Raw genomic sequence first — 20,172 nt, 5'->3', positions numbered from 1 at the left:
ACTTTAAAAAATTTGAATTCTCTTCCTTTAATCCCTGTGAGATTTTCTTAGAATTACATATAAGAAAGTAAGATAGAAAAGACAAGAGAAATTTATAGTTGCACATGAAATTATTAACATACCTTGTTTTTCACATATGTCTCAAGTTGTCCACATACCACTAAAAACTGCCAAGCTTGAGTGAACAGGAGCTAAGAAGCAAGCATGGAGCCCAAGAGTAGAAAATGAAACTTCTGTTGCATCCTCTTCAAATTCTTTTATCTATTTCAGTTCCTAAACTATGGAAATGAAACTGGAAATGAAATTAACCCTCATCTGACTGCTCTGTGGACTTCTACAGCAAAATTATTACACAGGAGTTTATTATTTACATATTTATAAACTTCATCAATATTGTTTGTATAAATTGCGTTTCTTTTATATAGATGCCTTTTAAAAGCACTATTTTTAAAAATGATCTTACCTCTTTCAACTTATACAAGAGTTGAAGAAAGACCCTCCTAGTACAGAAAAAGAGAAACTAGTATTTGACTCTTACCAGATCCAATTAGATAGTTTTCTTACTATTTGCCTAAAATCCTTCCCCCCTTTTCCACTGGCAATAAAGCAGTATAACCAGTGCCAGGCATATTTCCTGACATACTGTAGATGATCAAAATGTATTTGTTGAATGAATGAATCAGTTCTTCAGTAGATGTTAGAGCAAATGCTATCGATGTGTTAGGCACTGTTCTGGGCATTGGAGAAACAGTAATAGATAAAACAAAGTCCCTTCTTTCATGGAGCTTACAATATTTTGGAAGAGACAGTCAGTAAATATGTATCAATGGGTTATAAATGCTGAAATAAAAAATAAGAATGAGTGGAAAGAGTGCTAGGTGGCTTATTTTCTTTATAAGATGATCAGGGAAGCTCTTATTTTGTGGGAAATGGAAAGTCACCAGAACATGGGGAACAAAGAGTTTTATATGATCTGACTTTTATTTTAATAGATCATTATGGTTGCCTCATAATGAAAGACTGTAGGGTGTGAGGACAGAAGCAGTCAGACAAGAAGTTATTGCTAATCTAAATAGGAGGTGATGGTAGTTTGGCCTAGGAGATGAGATTAAAGGAGTTGAACATGGGGAGTGGAGGAAATGTTTGCAGATTTTCAGATCATGTAGGATCTTGTAGATCATGGTAAAGACTTTAGATTTTATTTAAAAAAATAACAATAAAACCAAGAGGCCATTGAAGTGCTTTGAAAAAGAGAGGTTATATGATCTGACTGACATTTTCTAAAGGATCACTCGCATTGTGTAGTGAATAGACCATTGGGGCAGGGAGGGAAGTAGGAGAGCCCAGTTAGGCTAATATGTGGTAATCTATGGAAGAAATAATGATTGCGTGGGCTTGTGTGGCAATAGCAGAGGCGGTGATAAGTGATCAGATTCTGAGTATGTTTTGAAAGTTAGAGACTACATGATACTTTGGTAGAGGACAAAAAGGAAATATGTATCCAGGAAGAGTAAAGTTGCCATTTCCTGAGATGGAGAAGCTTTCAGGGAGGAGTTTAGAAGTAAAGATAGAGCAGTAATCGTGTGTTTTCCTTTGAACTGTTAAGTTTGGGAAGCTTATTAGACATCTAAGTAAAGAGATTGAGGAAACAGATTCATGAGTTTAGAGTTCAGGGAAGAGGTTAAAGACATAAATTTAAAGTCATCAGTGTATAGATGGGACTTAAAGCCATGGGGCTAGATGAAATCACTTTGGGGATGAAGGGAGATGGAGAATAGAAGTCAAAAGATAGCAGTGGGACAGAAGTTAGGGAGACAAGGAAAATCCACCAAAGGATACTGGAAAGATCAGCTTATGAGGTAAGAAAATGAGGAGAGATTGGTATACTGAAGGCCAATGGAAGAGAGTTTTGAAAAGAGGAAGGTATAATCAATTGTGTAGATGATAATGATGGATCAAGTCAGACTCAGATTGAGTCTTAAGAATTGGATTTGGCAGTGTGACAAAGTGGAGATTATTGCTGATCTTCTTAAGAGTATTTTAGGGGAGTGATGGAGACAAAAGTCTGATTGGAGTGGATTCAAGAGAGAATAGGCTCTCTGCAAAGAAATGAAGAGATAAAAGTTTAATTAATTCAACATAATAAATCCTAGACCATTTAATGATTGTTGATGTACATGCTCCCATTGTTTTTCTCATTGCATAGTTAACCATATTCTGGTATGGTTACAGGTCTAGTATGTTATTCCATATAATATTCCACATTAATACCCTGTGATTAACTGTTCTGCTCCTTACTTGTCACAAGTGCCTGTGGTAAGGTATAAGATGATTACTGACCTTATCTTCACCTTTTTGGTTTTGCCCTGCTGCTGATTTTACTTCTGTGAGTCAAATAAGAGTATATGGTAGCCACTACCTAATTGTTATTAGATGTTATTACTGTGAAAACCAGTTTTACACCTTATGTAGTCATCTTTTTTCAGCAATGAGATATGATTGACACATAGAAATTGTATATATTAAGGGTATACACCTTGACATTTTGATATGTGTATGCATTATTAAATGATCATCACAAGCCAATTAACATACCATCACCTCACATAGTTACCATTTTCTTTCTTTATTTTCTTAGCAAATTTCAAGTAAAACATACAGTATTATTGTACTTGTCTTAACCATGATTACTATGCTGTACATTATATCTCCAGAACTTATTCATCTTTCATAACTGAAACTTTGTACCCTTTGACCAACATCTGCCCATTTCCTTTCCCCAAGACTCTCACTCCTAGCAACCACCATTCTACTCTCTGCTTCTATGAGTTTGACCATTTTTGATTCCACATATAAGTGAAATCATGCAGTATTTGTCTTTATGTGTCTGGTTTATTTCACTTAGCATAATTCCTCCAGCTTCACCCATATTATCCCAAATGGCAGGATTTCCATTTTTATGGCTTAATAATATTCGTGTATGTGTGTGTGTGTGTGTGTGTGCGTGTACACACATTTTCTTTATCCATTATCCATCAATGGACATAGGTTGTTTCCATATCTTGACTATTAGGAATCATTCTACAATAAACATGGGGGTACAAACACCAAAATCCAGATTTCATTTCCTTTGGATACATACTTAGAAGTGGGATTGCTGGATCATATGGTAGTTCTATTTTTCGTTGTTTAAGGAACCTCCACACTGTTTTCCTCGGTTAAGCGTCCGACTTCAGCCAGGTCACGATCTCGCGGTCCGGGAGTTCGAGCCCCGCGTCAGGCTCTGGGTTGATGGCTCAGAACCTGGAGCCTGTTTCCGATTCTGTGTCTCCCTCTCTCTCTGCCCCTCCCCCGTTCATGCTCTGTCTCTCTCTGTCCCAAAAATAAATAAACGTTGAAAAAAAAAATTTTTTTTTTAAATAAAAGAAAGTAAGCCCTTATGTGGGCGCCTGGGTGGCTCAGTTGATTGAGCGTCTGACTACAGCTCAGCTCATGATCTCATAGTTCGTGGGTTCAAGCCCCAAGTTGGGCTCTGTGCTGACAGTGCAGAGCCTGGAGCCTGCTTCAGATTCTGTGTCTCCCTCTCTCTCTGCCCCTCCCCCGCTCACACTCTGTCTCTAAAAAATAAACATTAAAAAAAATTTTTTAAGAAAAAAAAAAAAGTAAACTTATGTAGTACTCTTAAGAAAATAAATGTGTTCACTATAAAATATCTAAATACAGAAGACTAGCAGGAGACAGAACACTTATCTCAGTTATGGAAGAAACATAACAAGGATTGAAATGAAAATGACACTTCAAAATTATACTTGACTCCTTTGTCAAGGGAAAAGATCAGTGGAGTATTAGATAAGTCATGCCTACCTCCGTCCTACTACTCCTTGTCACAACTCTGATGTTTCTAATTGGGATCACAGAGATAAGTCCTTCAAATGATCAAGACAGACCTTTATTAATGATCTCAGAATTTCTTAAATAATCAGGACAGGGCAACACTTGGATTATTTTTAACCCCAGGCCACTCTGTACTCTAGATGTAGAAATCACCGCATATTCTTCTGTTTCTCATCTTCTCTCATCTCATGCTTATTGAGTTCTTCAGCCAAACTTAGAAATAGGTGCATAATTTTCAAGAGGTATCAGCCCCACCCCAACCACATAGTGCCAGAAATGTTAAATGGACACCATATTTTCAGCATTCCAGGGGGTCAAAAGAATACATAGGACTAATTCAGCATCAACCTCACATCCATAAAACCAAGAAAATGAAATTACCACAGCTGTTCATTACAGGATAATTGGCCAGTTCCTTTATTCAGTTCTATGTCCAACCAAAAGTAATATTTTCATATCCTAAATTTAGCAGTATTTTGAAGGAAAGGAATGGACAAATAAAATGGAAGAGAGAAAAATACCTCAGTTTGAGCTTCCCCAGAGTGTTCGTAAATTCCTGGCAATTATCTAGTTCCCACTACAAACTTAAAACTCACAAGGCCAAAGTTTCACATAAAGAAACTTAATTGTCCTGCAGTGTGCTCCTTTCAGAATCTTGCAGAACTCCAGTTTTCTTAGCTGCCTGTGGGGTCTACCCAAACCTGTGTCCTGGGACACCAGGTGAGAAACAACATGATCCTGTTCTGTGCTCCTGTTAAATCTTACCCATACTCAGCCTTAATTTCTTGGCCTTAATTAAGCTATACTACTCTGTAGCAGACCAGAATATCCCTTTTCTCCACTCATTCTCCTCCTACAATAGAACTTGACTTCCACTGGACAAGTAAGTGTACCAGCCTCTTAATCCAAGCTAAGATGAAAGAGAGAAAATAAAACAGAGTGTCACCCAACAAAAGCCTGCCACATTCAGACAGCACTGTTTTGAGGTGCACCTACCTAAGCCTTAGAAATGAAAAGCACCACCAGATCCTGCTAACCAGAGGAATGACAAAAATGTGAGAGCTCTGCCCTCTCCACATGGGAGTACTACCCACAAGAAATGCAGCTGCCTCTGTAGTGTTTGGGTCCCCAAATCCTATCCCAGCAAATACCAGATCCTGCCAACTCCACATGGGATATACATCTCAGCTGGTTGTGCAGTTTGAAGAACCCCATTCTCTCCACATAGGACTTGGCCTCACAAACTCCAGCCCTACAAACATGACAGTCTCTTTTAGTGCAAAGTGACTTGCTGTCCATGCAGGAGTATACCTATAAAAATTACAGTTTGAGGTCTCAGACAAACCTGACTAGCAAATGAACCCTATTATCCAGTAAAATGATTCTCAGTGCTGGCTACACAATAGAATCACCTGGGAAGCTTCAATACAAAACCCAGTGTTGGAGCTGTACTCCAGAAATTTTGCTTCTTACTAATCTGGAGGGGGTCTGGATATCACTGTTTACTAAAATCACTCAGATGATTCTAAAAGCTCCATAACCACTGGTCCACTATGATATCCTCCCACTCCTGCCAAGGATATTGCTCAGCGAGTCTAGGTTTGTGACTTCTGTTTGAGGCCGGGCATCTCCCTCAGCTGCAGCTGCAAAGCTATTCTAGATCCTTCATCACCAAAGTCCAGTAAATGTGTATGTTAACTCCCGAAAGCTGCCAGAGCCCTGCCAGATGAAGAGTCAAAGATGGACGAAACGCAGAACGCTACATGCCTGGTTCTCTTCTGTTCCACCGCGTATCTTCTCAATGAGTGATGTGGCTTTTTCACGCTGTGGAAACCACCCCTATGCATTCACAGCCCTTTCTTTCCTCTCTAACCTGTCAGACTACAGCCACAGAGAATACTATCTGATCCACACTTGTGGCTGTCACATCAATAAAAGAGGGCTGGGGAGGGGGGAAATCTCCCTTAACGTACCCTCCCCTTGTACTTCTATAACCGCCACACTACTTGTTGTTGGTTACTACCTCCTTCTCTGATCTATAAACACTGCAAAAAACTGCAGCAGTGCCTGGTATGTGGTAGGTGCTCACTACAGTGTTTGAGAAATGAATGAATAGATGGAGACGAGGAACTGCTGCCCTGGTAGGAGTGGAAAAGATGCAGTCGTGCCTTCACTGTTAGGGGCCGATATTTAACATGGATAATTGCAGCCGCAAGCCCAGGAGCAGAACTCACAATCTTAACCTGAAAACTCAGCGCTGGCGCTTTTTCTTTCACTTAAGCACAGCCTTGCTTTTCAAGGCACCTAAACATTTGCCATCTCCTTGTATTCCATTTCTACTTTTCTTCTTAGACCTCCCACATAGCGACGCCCTAATTGTTCCAAAGCGCTCAGTTCTGCCTGCTTTGCCTTTACCGTTTCCAGCTCAACAACAGCCTAGTTGTTATGTCCCTCCAAACAATAACAGTGGGAACTCTCTCCAGATCTACAGCATAGTTTCAGAGATTACTTAAATGTGCAATAGTCAGTCCTTCCTTATTCGTTTTCTGACTTCTACAGTGTTTTGAAAGTATTGAATGCTAAGACTGCTTATCCACAAGGTCTTTTCAGTAATGGTATGTTTATCTTAGAATTCCGGCCTACATGGTAATTGTATTGCTGCATGTGGGAGAACGAAGCAAAGATGTTTCAGTAATCATACAGTATCAGCGATCATGTTGCCTGCACTTGACTCAGAGTAGATGAATCCGGTGCCTCTGCTCGTAAGGACTTAGGTTCAAAGAAAAATAAGCAAGAACAGCATGAAGACCAGCTCACATTAGTGGTCTAGCTCACTTGATACCTTTTGAAATATAGATGCACTATTTCTCTTCAACATTAATTACTATTAAGGATAACTTCAGGTGACTAAAAGAGTACAGGACCTGAAATGTTAATAGCCATTCGAATCTATTAAGGCACTGCAGAGAATGAGGGAAAAGATAAGTGGGGTCAGCACTATTAAGATCCATTTCTGTGAGTAGTTTTGACGATTGTTAAAGATCCAAGTCCAGCACCATCTATACCACCTACTTACTGGTACCGCCATCATTTTGGCTTTAGTTGCTATTTTTCAAGATACTGTCCTCAAACTACCTGCTTTAGAATCCTCTAGTGATGTTTGTTTAAAACAACAACCACCACCACCACAACAAAATCACACTCTTGAGCCCCAGATCGATAAAGCAGAATCCCAGGGCTCCTGGGTGGCTCCGTCGGTTAAACGTCTGACTTCAGCTCAGGTCATGATCTCCCAGTTTGTGACTTCGAGCCCTGCATCAGGCTCTGTGCTGACAGCTCAGAGCCTGGAGCCTGCTTCGGATTCTGTGTCTCCCCTTCTCTCTGCCTGCCCCACCCCCCATGTTCATGCTCTGTCTCTGTTTCTCAATAATTAGTAAACGATAAGAAAATTTTTTAAAAAATAAATAAAGTGGAATACCTGGGGTTGAGGCCTTGAATTGATCCTGACCAAACCACTCAGCTATTGAACCGTAAGGTCTCCAGACTGCTGGCTCAAGACTTTAACAGCTGTTAGGCTTCAGATACTCCCAGTAGCACTGTCAATAGGCATTATTCATTTTTCTTCAAAGATCTGAGATTAGGTTATGACAAAGTAATTGAAAAGAATGTGAGGACACAAATACCCAAGGAGGAGGAATAGGACACCACCAAGGGGAGGAAATGGAAATAGAATGGCCAGAGTCCAAGAAAACCTTCTTTCCTTCATCCTTTTGCGCCAGGTTATATGTCATTTGTCAGACTTTAGTCCAGTCTAACAAGCATATTTTGACTGTCATGTGCCAGGTGCTAGAGATAAAAGGAAACAGAACAGTCTCACTGTCCTAGGGGAGTTTACAGTTTGGTAGAGAAAGCAGGCTCTTAAATGAGCAACTCAAATAAACATGGAAAGCAAAAGACAGAGATTTGCCCAAGAAATTTTGGGGGCTGAGAAGAGGGGATTTGTAAGGGAGACCTAATGTGTAGAGAAGAAATTGCCTGAGTAGGGACATAAGTAGAAATTAGGCTGGTGGGGGGTAAGTAGGTGGCTTTTGAGGAAGAACTAAAAGATATCCTGGAGCTGGTGGGAAATGATAACTATTCCCAACAAAGGGAAACTTGCACAACCAAAATGCTCTGAATCCTAAAGTGATCTCATTTTTATTGGGATTGACAAGCAGTTGAGGACTGCTTTATCATAAGGTTGAGGGAATGGAGAAAGGTATCCAATGATTCTGGATAGGTAGACATGGACCAAGTCAAGGAGATGTGTGTGGATGTCTTGATAGCTTTTTTTGAATGTTTATTTATTTATTTTGAGATATAGGGGAGCAGAGAGAAAGGGATAGAATCCCAGCAGGCTCTGCGCTGTTAGTGCAGAGCCCAGTGGGGGGCTCGATCCGTGAGATCATGATCTGAGCTAAAATCAAGATTCAGACACTCAGCTGACTGAGTCATCCAGGTGCCCTGCGTCTTGATAACTTTTCAATGTCCTGTTTTGGTAGCCATCTAGAAGATGTCCTAGATCAGTCTTTAGGATTCATTCCAAGTTTATGGTCTCAAACTGTTCATTGAAGTGGCTCCAGAAACATGTTACAGCAAGGTTATGGGCCCTCTCTGGGACATTATATATGGAATTGCAGTAACTAATAAGTTGACAGTAATGTCAAAAATTATTCAAATGTCAAATAGATTTGAGAATGTTTTGACTATCACTGGAAGAATACATGAAAAATAGTGATATTAATGACCTCTGGAAAGAGAAACTGAGAAGAGAGGTAGGAGGAATTTACTTCTCACTATATACCTTTTATATTGTTTGGATATTTATCATGTATATTTATTGCCTATCCCAACAAGTTTAAAAGAGAACAAAAGAGACATATTTATCCCAAAGCATAAAGAGCTGTCAACATGTTAAATGGTTATTTGATTTACATTAAAAACCCAATTAATGATTCATTGATACAACAATGGCAGCAATAGTATTATGAAAGTAGTTTTGTCTTGGGGTGCCTATTTGACTCAGTTGGTTAAGCATCCGACTCTTGATTTGGCTTAGGTCATGAACTCACAGTTTGTGAGATGTAGCCCCATATAGGGATATGTGCTGACAGCACAGAGCCTGCTTGGAATTCTCTCTCTCCCTTCTCTCTGCCCCTCCCCTACTCATCCTCTCTCTCTCTCTCTCTCTCTCTCTCTCTCTCTCAAAATAATAATAAAAAAAAGTTTTGTCTTTCACAGCTTGAGAAATCAATTGGAATTAGAGAAGTACAGATTTTGTATATCCTCTATAAATTTGGCCTTTTTTTTTTCCAGTTTGCAGCTCACCTTGTGAAGATGAAATATCCAAGAATATGTATTCTCGATGGTGGCATTAATAAGATCAAGCCAACAGGCCTCCTCACCGTCCCGTCTCCTCAAATATGAAGAACCAAGAAAGAGTGTGATAGTCAAAAGGACAGAGTGGTATCAGCCCTCAACAGCACAACTCTTCACAGCCTTACCTCTCTTCGACAGAACTAGACTTCCAGATTGTTGCATTTCCATAAAGTTTTGTCATGAAACATTTTTTTAAATCTCATAACCCACATGCTCAGCTATCCAGGCAATAAACTTGACTGTACATGTATTGCTGAAAGAATTTTCTTAACAGTGAAATCCGATCATGTATTTTTACCGCAGTGCAGCACAAAGCCAGAGGAATTCAGCTGACAAGGCAGATTTAGCATTATCAAGAAATCTCAATTCCACTGAAAAAGCTGTCTCCCATTGCACTGAACAGACAGTCCTAACAAAGGTATTATTTAGAAACATAGACTGAATGGGGGTTGCAGTCATCTTTCCATGATAATGAAAAGTAAAAAGCTATTCACAATATATTCCTTATAAGTAAATGCTATATTTGGTAACTCATTTTTGGCCCAGACAGATCGTGTGTGTGTGTGTGTGTGTGTGTGTGTGTGTGTTGCTTAGGAAAAGAATTAGCCTACTGAAGAAAGTAATAATAATTTACTTACAGAAACATTGAAGTCAGAAGCCATTCACATTAGATAGAACATTATTCAGCTCCTATAGCAGAGAAACCCAAAATAACAGTGACTTAAAAAAAAAAAAAGAGTGACTTAAACAAACTAGAACTGCATTTCTCCCATAAAAGTCTGCATAATGAGTCTAGGGCTAGTATATCGGTTTCATAATCATTAAGAACTCAGGTATCTTTTCACATTGCTTTACCACCCTCAACAGGTGGTTTCTATCTCATGGATCAAGATGGCTGCTTAGCTCAAACCATCACATACATGCCATTTAGAAGGAAGGGAATAAAGGAGGAGGAAGGCAGAGAGGAGGGAAGGAAAGATATAGGAAAGGAGGAAAAGAGAAAGAAGAGAAGGAAGAGAACTTTCTTTCTCTTTAAAGGCACAAACCATAAGTTGCACATACTACTTTGCTTATATACCATTGGCCAGAACTCAGACGTGTGGCCACACATAGCTTATAAGGAAAACGGGAATATAATCTTTGGCTGGGCGGTCATTTACCCAGGTAAAAAATTTTATTATTTTTTTAAGTTTTAATTTTTTTTAATGTATTAAACATGTATTATTATTATTTTATAATTTTTTAATGTTTATTTATTTTCGAGAGAGAGAGAGGGACAGAACGTGACCGGGGGAAGGGCAGAGAGGGAGAGGGAGACACAGAATCAGAAACATGCTCCAGGCTCTGAGCTGTCAGCACAGAGCCAGACATGAGGCTCGAACTCAGGCCGAGTTCGACCTAGGCTGAAGTCAGATGCTTAACCAACTGAGTCACCCAGGCACCCCCATGTATTATTATTATTAAAGTTATTATTACTGTGTGGGAAGAGAACACATATTGAAAAGCAATTAGCAGCTCTGCCACATTATTCTAAAAATTAAGTACACTTAGCATAACACTGTCCAGTTCCATCCACGTTGCTACAATAAATTTCATATAATAAAAAAATAAAATAAATTAAAAAATAAAAAAAGTACAGTACTTCATTGACTCTAAGACCTATCACAATTTTATGTACCATAAAGAAAAAGCAGCCAAATAAACTGGACCTACCATCAATTATAAGATGCATTCGCATTCAGAAATGTGAAAAAATATGCATCTTAGAATTATTGAAATATAGTACCTTTCTTGATTACCTTCAATTTTGACTAAAAAGTGGGTTTTTTTCATCTTTAACTTATATTCCTCTTCAGTGTTAGGACTACCTAGGTATAGAACGTTTGAATAAGAGCCTTAATTCAACTCTCTGACTGTGGTTTTATTGTTGCTATTTGTTTTGATTTTTTGCATCTACTTTTTTATTGAGATATAATTTACATACCATAAAATTCACCCTTTTAAAATGTACAACTCATTGGCTTTTAGTATATTCACAAAATTGTGCAATCATCACTACTATCTAATTCCAGAACATTTTTATTCTCCAAAAAAGAAATCTGTATCTATTAGCAGTCATTCCCCATTAATCCCCCCACCCAAGCACTTTGATTTAATGTTTGTATATGGAGTGAGATAGGTATCCAACTTCGTTCTTGGTGTGTGGATACCAAGTTCTCCCAGAGGCTATGTAATTTTATTTGTTTTTCTTATTGAATTATACTTAGTCATTCACCAAATATGTTTTAAGTACCCATTAGGTGCAAGACACTGACATAACTGGTGGTTATATCATTCTGTGACCCCTACATAAGATACAAAGAAAAAATGTGAGAATAATAAGAAAATTTTACCACTGTTTCCCTAATAGCATTTTGAGGTCATCATCTACCATGGTAAGGGAAATATCATTAAGTTCTCCCACCCTTTTCTTTAATCTTTGATGACTTATCTGACTTCCTAGTCATAACGCAGCACTCATGCTCATTCAGAAGGGGTGGTTCTGAGTTTTAGGTTTGCCTTACTGAGAAAGCAAAGAAGGATGGAAGGGTGAGGATTTGACTGAATGGGCTGGTAGGCTAGGGGAAGACGAAGACCTGAGTGTTGAGGAGAGCTTCGAGAGAAGATAATAGTAGCCAGCCTCCATCACAATTTTGCATTTGATATTTCTTAAAACTTGATACATTTAGGCTTAATTTTTAATGAGTTTTTTAAACATTCAAATTATGAATATTTAATATTCTCAACAGTAAAATAAGAAAGAGCATACAATCACTGCCATGTTTATGTGCAGGGCATGTTATTTGGTGGCAGATAGTTTCTGCAAAGTTGACCTCAACAACTATCTGTTGAATTAAACCTCTATGACCCACGACTTATAGAGGTCCTTTGTAATATCTCACTGACTCCTACACTGTTACTATCAGCACTGTTTGTTTCTGGCAACAGCAGTCCCTTTCCCTTTGTCTGGAATGCCCTAACTACCACAACCAGCTACACACACACACACACACACACACACATAAATCCTTCAGAATCCAGTAGCACCTCCAGTCTTCTGGGACTTCCCCATGCTACGTTAAAAGCCTTAAAACTATCAAAACATTCCATTCATACTTCTAATAATAGACTTATTACATAATTTTGCAATTATCTGTTCACATTTGGGGCCCATCCTTAAGGTCAAAGACCATAATTTATACGTCTTTTTGTAGTTAGCAACCCACTACACTGGAGCTGCTTGTTAAGTGTAAAATTGAATTGAATCTCTTGCTTACAGATTTTAGGATCTATATGGATAGAAGAAAAACCGGGAAATTTTTTTCAAGTGCCAAATTTATCTGGTACCTGACGATTTATAAAAAAAACTGAAATCTCAATTCACTAAGTGAAGAACAAATCTCTAATGCTCTACCCAGCTCTAAAATTCTATAATCATAGAAGTCGGAACAAGTAACTTCCAACACCAGAGTAAACTAAGTTGCTTCCCCTTTCCAAGGCATCTAAATGCTAAATTAAAAAAGAATATTAAAAATGTCTAATACTTAACCAAGTTTGAAAGAAACAAATTCCTTGATGTCAGATTTGAACAGAAACTGAAACACTGTCAGATATCAGATATCAATATAGACCCCAGGAACTGTGGTTTTAACATGTACATAGGGTTAAAAGACAGCCTCGGGCCTTCTGGTAGGGAATTTCTATTGACTACACAGTGACAGTCTCAAAGAACTCTTCGCTCCATGAAATGACTAAAAAAACTTCCTACCAAACCAAGGAAGGTACAGGAGAGATTGTCCTGATATTCTGAATAAAGAAAAACAAATCTGTTGTGGACAGATGGAGGCGTTCAACGGAAAGGCTGGGCTAAGTCCCCAGATTAGAACAGGTTTTAAGGCATGTGTTCATCTGACTAAAAATGAGAACAATGAATTATATCAAACTTTTGGAAAGCATAGATGGTGCCAGATCTTTGTTTGACTCCTACTTCCTTCTCCAAATAGTTCCATAAAAATACAGTTGGCTCTCCAACTACACAGGGGTTAGAGGCACTGACCCCCACGTAGTTGAAAATCTATTTACAACTTTTGACTGCCTACTGTTAACCAGAAGTCTTACCAATATCATACAATCTAGTAACACATATTTTATATATTATATGTATTATATTCTGTATTCTTACGATAGAGTAAGCTAGAGAAAAGAAAATGTTAAGAAAATCATGAAGAGAAAATACGTTTACAGTACTATACTGTATTTATGAAAAAAAAATCCACATGTAAGTGGACCTACCTGCACAGTTCAAACTAATGCTGTTCAAAGGTCAACTGTACTTCTTTATAGATTAATGTCAAAACTATGGTACAGCCTCTGGGGGCACCTGGGTGGCTCAGTCAGTTAAGCATTCAACTCTTGATCTCGGCTCAGGTCATGATCTCATGGTTCATGAGTTTGAACCCCACATCGGGCTCTGTGCTGAGAATGTGGAGAGGCTGCTTGGGATTCTCTCCCCCTCTCTTACCCCTCCCCCCGTTTGTGCACTCTCTGTCTCTCTCTCTCTCTCTCTAGAGCTAAATGAATAAAAACTTAATTTTTTTTTTTTTTTTTTTTTTTTTTTTTTTTTTTTTTTTATGGTACAGGGGCACCTGGGTGGCTCAGTCAGTTAAGCGTCCAACTTCGGTTCAGGTCATGCTCTCGTGGTTCATGAGTTCAAGCCCCACTCCGGGCTCGCTGCTGTCAGCCTGTCCGCACAGAGCCCACTTCAGATCCTCTGTCCCCCTCTCCCTGCCCCTCTCCTGCTTGCATTCTCCCCCAAAATAAATAAATATATGTATTTTTAAGTATGGTACAGGCTCTCTAAAAGATCTCATGCAGTAGTTTCCTCTGGTAAAATCCACTCTACAGAGAAGACTTTCCCTTGCCTGCTGTAGGGTTGATGGATGTTTCGCTGTATCGGAGTCATGAATAGTCACCTCATGAGTGACATATGGATGGCTCCATATATACCTGTTGTTAACCAAATAATGCAGTTTTCTTGGTAAACATTCATTAAGCCAAAGAGTAGAAGCAAAACAAGAGTATTTATGATGGATTTTTGTTTGGGCATTCAGTCTCAAGACTGAATACCCTTCACAACTACCATCTTAGATTTTATGTGGAAAGATAATAGAGAAGTGTTATAAACCTTAATGTCTGACACTAGCAATTGCTCACACACAAACCTTAGGGTTTGTAATCCAGTTTTATCTCATTTAATATTAGAAAGAGTACACATTATAAGTAAGCTATTTTTAAAGTTGGCCATATTTTTTTAAGTTTCATGTATTTATATCTTTGAGTAATTTTCTTGTTAATGCCTTATGATAGATGCTTGTCACATGAAGACTAAACTTGGATCTTGGCACATTGAGTATTCTTTAGATAGACTGTGATATTTGTAGCTTCTATCATGACTTCCAGGCCTCATGTCTCCTTCGATTGACATTCTTTAATATTTTTTTCTCCTCCCTTTCAGAGGACACATTTTTAGTTTGCATTCTCTGCAGCATTGTGATAATGCTGTTCTGTTCAAATGCTCACTGTGACCAGTAAACAGTGCATGGATGAGTACCAAGTCACCGTAGTGCCAACATTCCTGGATATTATATATTAATCCTCTGGGTGGTGGAAGGTAAAACAGTGTCCTGAAGTGGCTTAAAACTAATCTTAGAGCTATAACAAATGCATTTAAAGCATTAGATCAGATTCTAAATATTATATCCTGCCACTCTAAAAGATATGGCTTTTGAAGATATTACTATCTTTATATAGATCTATGACTTTAAAAAGCAGTACATGGGTTACCATTCTTTTGAAAAACTTTAAAAGCATTGAAAGCTGAGACAATCCAGGCATTAATTTTCTCATTACCTCCGGAAATTTATTTTTGTTTCTCATTATTACTTTTTTCTCAACTACATTAGCATATTTTCAGTCCTTTAAGGTAGAATAACTTATTATTTTAAGATATATAGTGTGCTCAAACTGGCTCCTAGTGGCTTGAAACAGCCGAATATACCCATTTCTTCCCAACTCTATATACAATGACCTCGCACTGGTAGCTTAAAATTAGCCACAGCAGGAGTATTTACACCACAGAAATGGCAAACATCACAAATTGTGACTTTCTTTTTATTCTTTTTTTTTTTAAGCCAGGTAGTTATATTTACCAGCAAACCATAGATTTTAACCATCCTATGGTCATTATGTTGTCTAGAGATGACAAATCATGAAGGTAAAAGGAATTTTAAAGATCATCCCATCCAAGCATCATTGTTTCACACAATAAGAACAGTGAAGCAATTTTGCAAAAATCACACAGCCAGTAAAGGACAGATCCAAAATTACAATTCTGCTGTCTCATTGATTCCTAATCCATTTCTTTGTCCATTACATAGAGATAGAGAAGGTAAAAGACATCAATTTCAACCCATTACACATTCATTACAGATCAACTTTAGGTGTGGCTCTGTTATATGATGCATGGGATACAAAAATGAAAAGCTAAACATGTTGATTAAACTCACTGTTGACTATATGACATAGAAGTGCCACTTAATATCAGCTCCTAGCAGATGCCACTCTCACTGCCCCTGTCATATTCACCATCCACAAGTAAAGATTCCTCCCCAGCAAAATAATAGAAGTAGTCAGGTTAAGGGGAGAACCACTGTTCTGAGGAACTGTTGCTATGTACTGTGTTACCCCTTCACCTCCAAGACAACATGACCCAAAACACATCCCTAGTAGAAAACCACATTGTCTCTGCCTACAGTCATATCCTTTATACACAGGGTCAAAGTTGGTGTCCAATCATTGTCTTCTATTTCTTAGCTAGGGACTAGGCCCAAAGGATTGGGAAAGTCCTTGTGTCAGCCTCCCAGTCAGGTGTGGAAAGCTGAGAACTAGCAGGGAGGGGGTAACTGGTTTCTAAGTCCCTTAATCATAAAGTAGAAGAAATAGAGGTCATTTAGGTCATTTTCTAACTTAAAAAATTATTTTTATGCACTGAGATAAAATATCCTGATGATTTATTACTTGTCAGATAGCATATATTTTCTAAAATTATCTTTAAGATCATTAATAATCCCATGTACCATGTATTCATTGTCATGGACACCATATAGGGTCATTACAGATCTGAAAGGCATGTGAAGAATATGACTACTGGATTGAGGCCAAATGACACAGAGACTATTTGCATAGTGAGGTACCACCAAGAAGAAGAATCTTTTTTTTTTTAATGGATAGTGAGGATTAAGAACAATCTCTGCATTCACACAATATCATTAATTGTATATGGCATATAGATGACAGGATAAAGCATATCTAACACAACGCAGTGCCCAGTGTGACCATTTCAACTCCTTGTTCTGAGCCTATTTCCTGTTTACAGAGATTTCAAGAGATTCTTATCCCCAAAGTGTTGTCCACCCTGTCGCCCACCTACCCTAACATGACTGTGTTCTGCTTATGACTAAGATCTGCCTTGGGATGAAGGCCTACCCTTAGCAACTAGTGTAAACAGGCAGAATCCATTTTCAGGAACATACCCATTTACTCCTGTGTAGAAAAAAAAAAGTTATCACACAACATCAATTCAGAGGCAGGACATTAGTCTGAATTATTTACTTTCCTAAATTAGTCTGATAGAGACTGATCAGTGTTAAAAGCTTTCAACCCTCTTTTGGGGCTAATACAACTCAATAACTGTCTGGTCCCCCTAAACTGTGATTTATCTATGTTTAGTTTTGTAACAAGATTTTTTCCCATATCAACATGCCTTATTGTTAATATAAGATAATAATTTTGATTTATGCCACCATCTGGTGCCTGGAAAGAGGCATGAGATAAATTTTTTCCTCATAACAAGGAAATGTTCTAAAATTCTCCCCTTTTCCATTAAATTAACTATCCTAAGGAGATCAAGTCTAACAGCATCCCAGGTAATAGAAAAGGACTAGTTCAGATTTCAGAAATAAATATACCTATAGATATTTATCTGGATACTAGTTAACTAATATTTTACAAAACCTGTTGGAAATGAAATGTGCTGATTGGACATGTAAACACACATTCCAAAGTATATTTACTTGTAAAGCACAAATTTTTTAAAGTGTATATGTATTTGTGAAAGAAATAATTAAAGGAGATAGTTTTAAAAAATAATTTATATCTTAACCTTCTCATTTAAATATAAATTCTGAAAATGCCATTTTGAAATGGCTTCTAGGCAGCAATATAACAACTATTTAAAATTTCAGTGGTGATTTACATAACTACATAAAGCAAGATGTTGCATACTTGTATAGAAACTATCCCATAAGATGACAATAACTCAAGCAGAAGCTGACTATATTAAGTACCCTATAAATAATTAATTATATGACATTCTGAAATGAATTTAAAACTGCCCTTTTTGATTAAGTAATGTAATATCAAAATTCATATTAAAGTTCATTATTGTCAGCCAAATTAATTCTATTAAGTCAATAGAATATTCTTTATTAAAGGATAAATTAATGAGGAAATTAATTGTTGTAATTATTTCATTCTTTTAATTAGCTAGTCATGCCCAGGACATTCACTGAGTCTTTTTTAAAGCTGCTAGATATTTATCGTAAAGCCTGCCTGAAGTTTGATATGAGTAGATTATCGGGTATGTACTTCATTACTTACCAGCTAGAACAAAAAGATGATGTACAGGAACTGAACAAAATGCTAAATTAAGTATCTGGTACAAATTAGTTGTATAAAAATAACCAAAGGAAAACAGTAAATTTTCAAAAGTTCCCACTGAAACTCCAAAGCTGTCATTCCCAACATAGACCCTCTACCTGACATTTCTTGGCTCCAGGTCACATGTCTGTGGCTCCATGAGAACACATGAGCAACTCCGCTGTCCCAAGGGCTGGTAAAGTCTTAACTCCTCCATGATGCCTTTCCCCTCAAATGGCATGTGTGTGTTTGTTCACCCAGATCTTAGAGGGCTGGAATGAAGAAGAATTGTGGTCTGGGGTTTCAGGTTGGCTGGAAATTGTATTCATGGTTGAGAGAGGGGCTGAACTTTCTCAAGGATCTTTCATTTCACAGCACTAAGTACCCTTACACCCACCAGAATCATGGTCAACCCCACTTCTTGCAGCACTGGTTAGAGTGCTGTGGCTGTCTTCGGAGCTGGGCCTCCCGATCTCGGGTGTCAGAATTTAACCTCCAGACTCCATGAGAATAAGAAATATGTGTCAGAATCCCAACGCTAATACATTAAGAGTAAGTTGTCAAAAAATGATGCAGAGAAAAACAATACATGCTTCTGAAAGAGGAGAAAGAAGCAAGAGTTAGAGTTTCTCTCCCTTAAGAAACCACGAAATAGAGGGAGCCTGTAGGAGGAGGAAGAGAGCAAGAATCCAAGAACCTGGCTATTCTGGCCTCTCCCCTGGCCCTCTCAGTGCGTCCCCATGCAATTCCCAAGGGGTCTAAGGCTCTAGTTCCTCACATATAAAACAGGGATAACAGTATTTATCCAGCCTATCTCCTGGCTTATGTTGAAGTGAATGGAAGAGCATGTTGTAAAATGAAAGTATTATTCAAATGCAATATGCTTACAATTTTTATAAAAGTCAGAACTGATCTATCAAACTATTAAGCCACATTTGGTATCTATTGCGTTGTTCTTAAGAAGAAATTTTGACACCACAAATACTCTTACGATCCTTTGTTTGGTCCTCTTATGCAACCTAAACAGGAGGGCAGCCTTCCTGCAGTGTTCAGATTATTCACCACACACTTGCTACTGTTTGCTTAAAAGCAACTATTTCTGCTAAATGGATCTATTTTATCCAGGATCCTTTCAGATTTCTCTTTGTTTTCCACACCACCTTCCCCTAACCCAGTTTTACCAACTTAAAACACCTTCTTTTTACAATAATCTAAATTCTCTCTTGATAAAATCTGGCAGTTTCAGCTTCGCCAATAGCCATCTACACCTAGATGACAGAGATTAACTTTATTTCAAATCCAGTCTTTCCTTCAGTTTTATCTCCCTCTTCCTTTGCAGCTCTCCCCTGGACTTCAAAGCAGCTTTGTGTTTTGCCTTGCAGAAAATCAATGGTTGGAAGATGAAAAGCAGCTTTTGTTTATCTCTGCCCGCTGAAGGTCATTCTCCTCAGTAGTGTCCGTGTGAGCTCCGTGGCCACTTTTCCATGCAGAAGGGAGAAGTAAATGGATTCTCCCCAGAAACCATTACAAGGGGAGAGTGGCACCCGTTTTAAATGGGCAAGATCCCATCAAAACACAAATGTATTCATAATAGTAAATAGACTTTGGGAGTACTTGTGTTTGGAGCATAAATTGAATGTGACCTTGACTTTTTAAAAACTATTTCTGGATGTATTGGGGGCTACAAAACTATATAGTCTATCACATTGTCTAATAGGCAGCTGAGAAGTTATTTGAGCTTAGTAGGCTTTAAGGATTATGATTAATAAAGGAGTATGGGTGGGTGTCTATTCGTACATAAATAAGTAGAATTATTTTCATCCTGCAGATATGGCCAGAGCTGTTGGCCTGACTTAGCCAACTTGTACATCAGTCTCTTTTCAAGCCCGATGACACACTCTAACTCAGCACTACCACATGCACTCCTTAGCTCCCAATGTTCTTTACATTCCAAGGATGTCCCTTGAACCAGTACTGGAAGAGGTGGCCTGAAAAAACACATCCATTCCCCAATGCTCTTGAGTTAAAGTGTGCTCTCCTGAGGTCCCATAACGTATGGCTTGC

General features: G+C 38.2%; 1 protein-coding gene across 3 annotated transcripts in view; it reads left to right on the top strand.

Moving 5' to 3' along the window:
• Positions 1-9,562, top strand: part of TBCK (TBC1 domain containing kinase) — a 218,959-nt gene extending 209,397 nt beyond the window's left edge. For all 3 annotated transcript variants that reach the window (XM_047090612.1, XM_047090614.1, XM_047090613.1), the window contains exon 26: positions 9,250-9,562. In XM_047090612.1, coding sequence (XP_046946568.1) covers positions 9,250-9,360 — 111 coding nt within the window. In that variant the 3' untranslated portion in view covers positions 9,361-9,562. The remainder of the gene's footprint in view (positions 1-9,249) is intronic.
• Positions 9,563-20,172: the final 10,610 nt, after the last annotated feature.

This window comes from Lynx rufus, unplaced genomic scaffold (assembly GCF_022079265.1).
Source record: "Lynx rufus isolate CCGP_SWC_20201006 ecotype Redwood Valley unplaced genomic scaffold, mLynRuf1.p SCAF_3, whole genome shotgun sequence".
NCBI classification, from domain to species: domain Eukaryota; kingdom Metazoa; phylum Chordata; class Mammalia; order Carnivora; family Felidae; genus Lynx; species Lynx rufus.
This window is presented reverse-complemented; position numbering and strand designations above follow the sequence as displayed.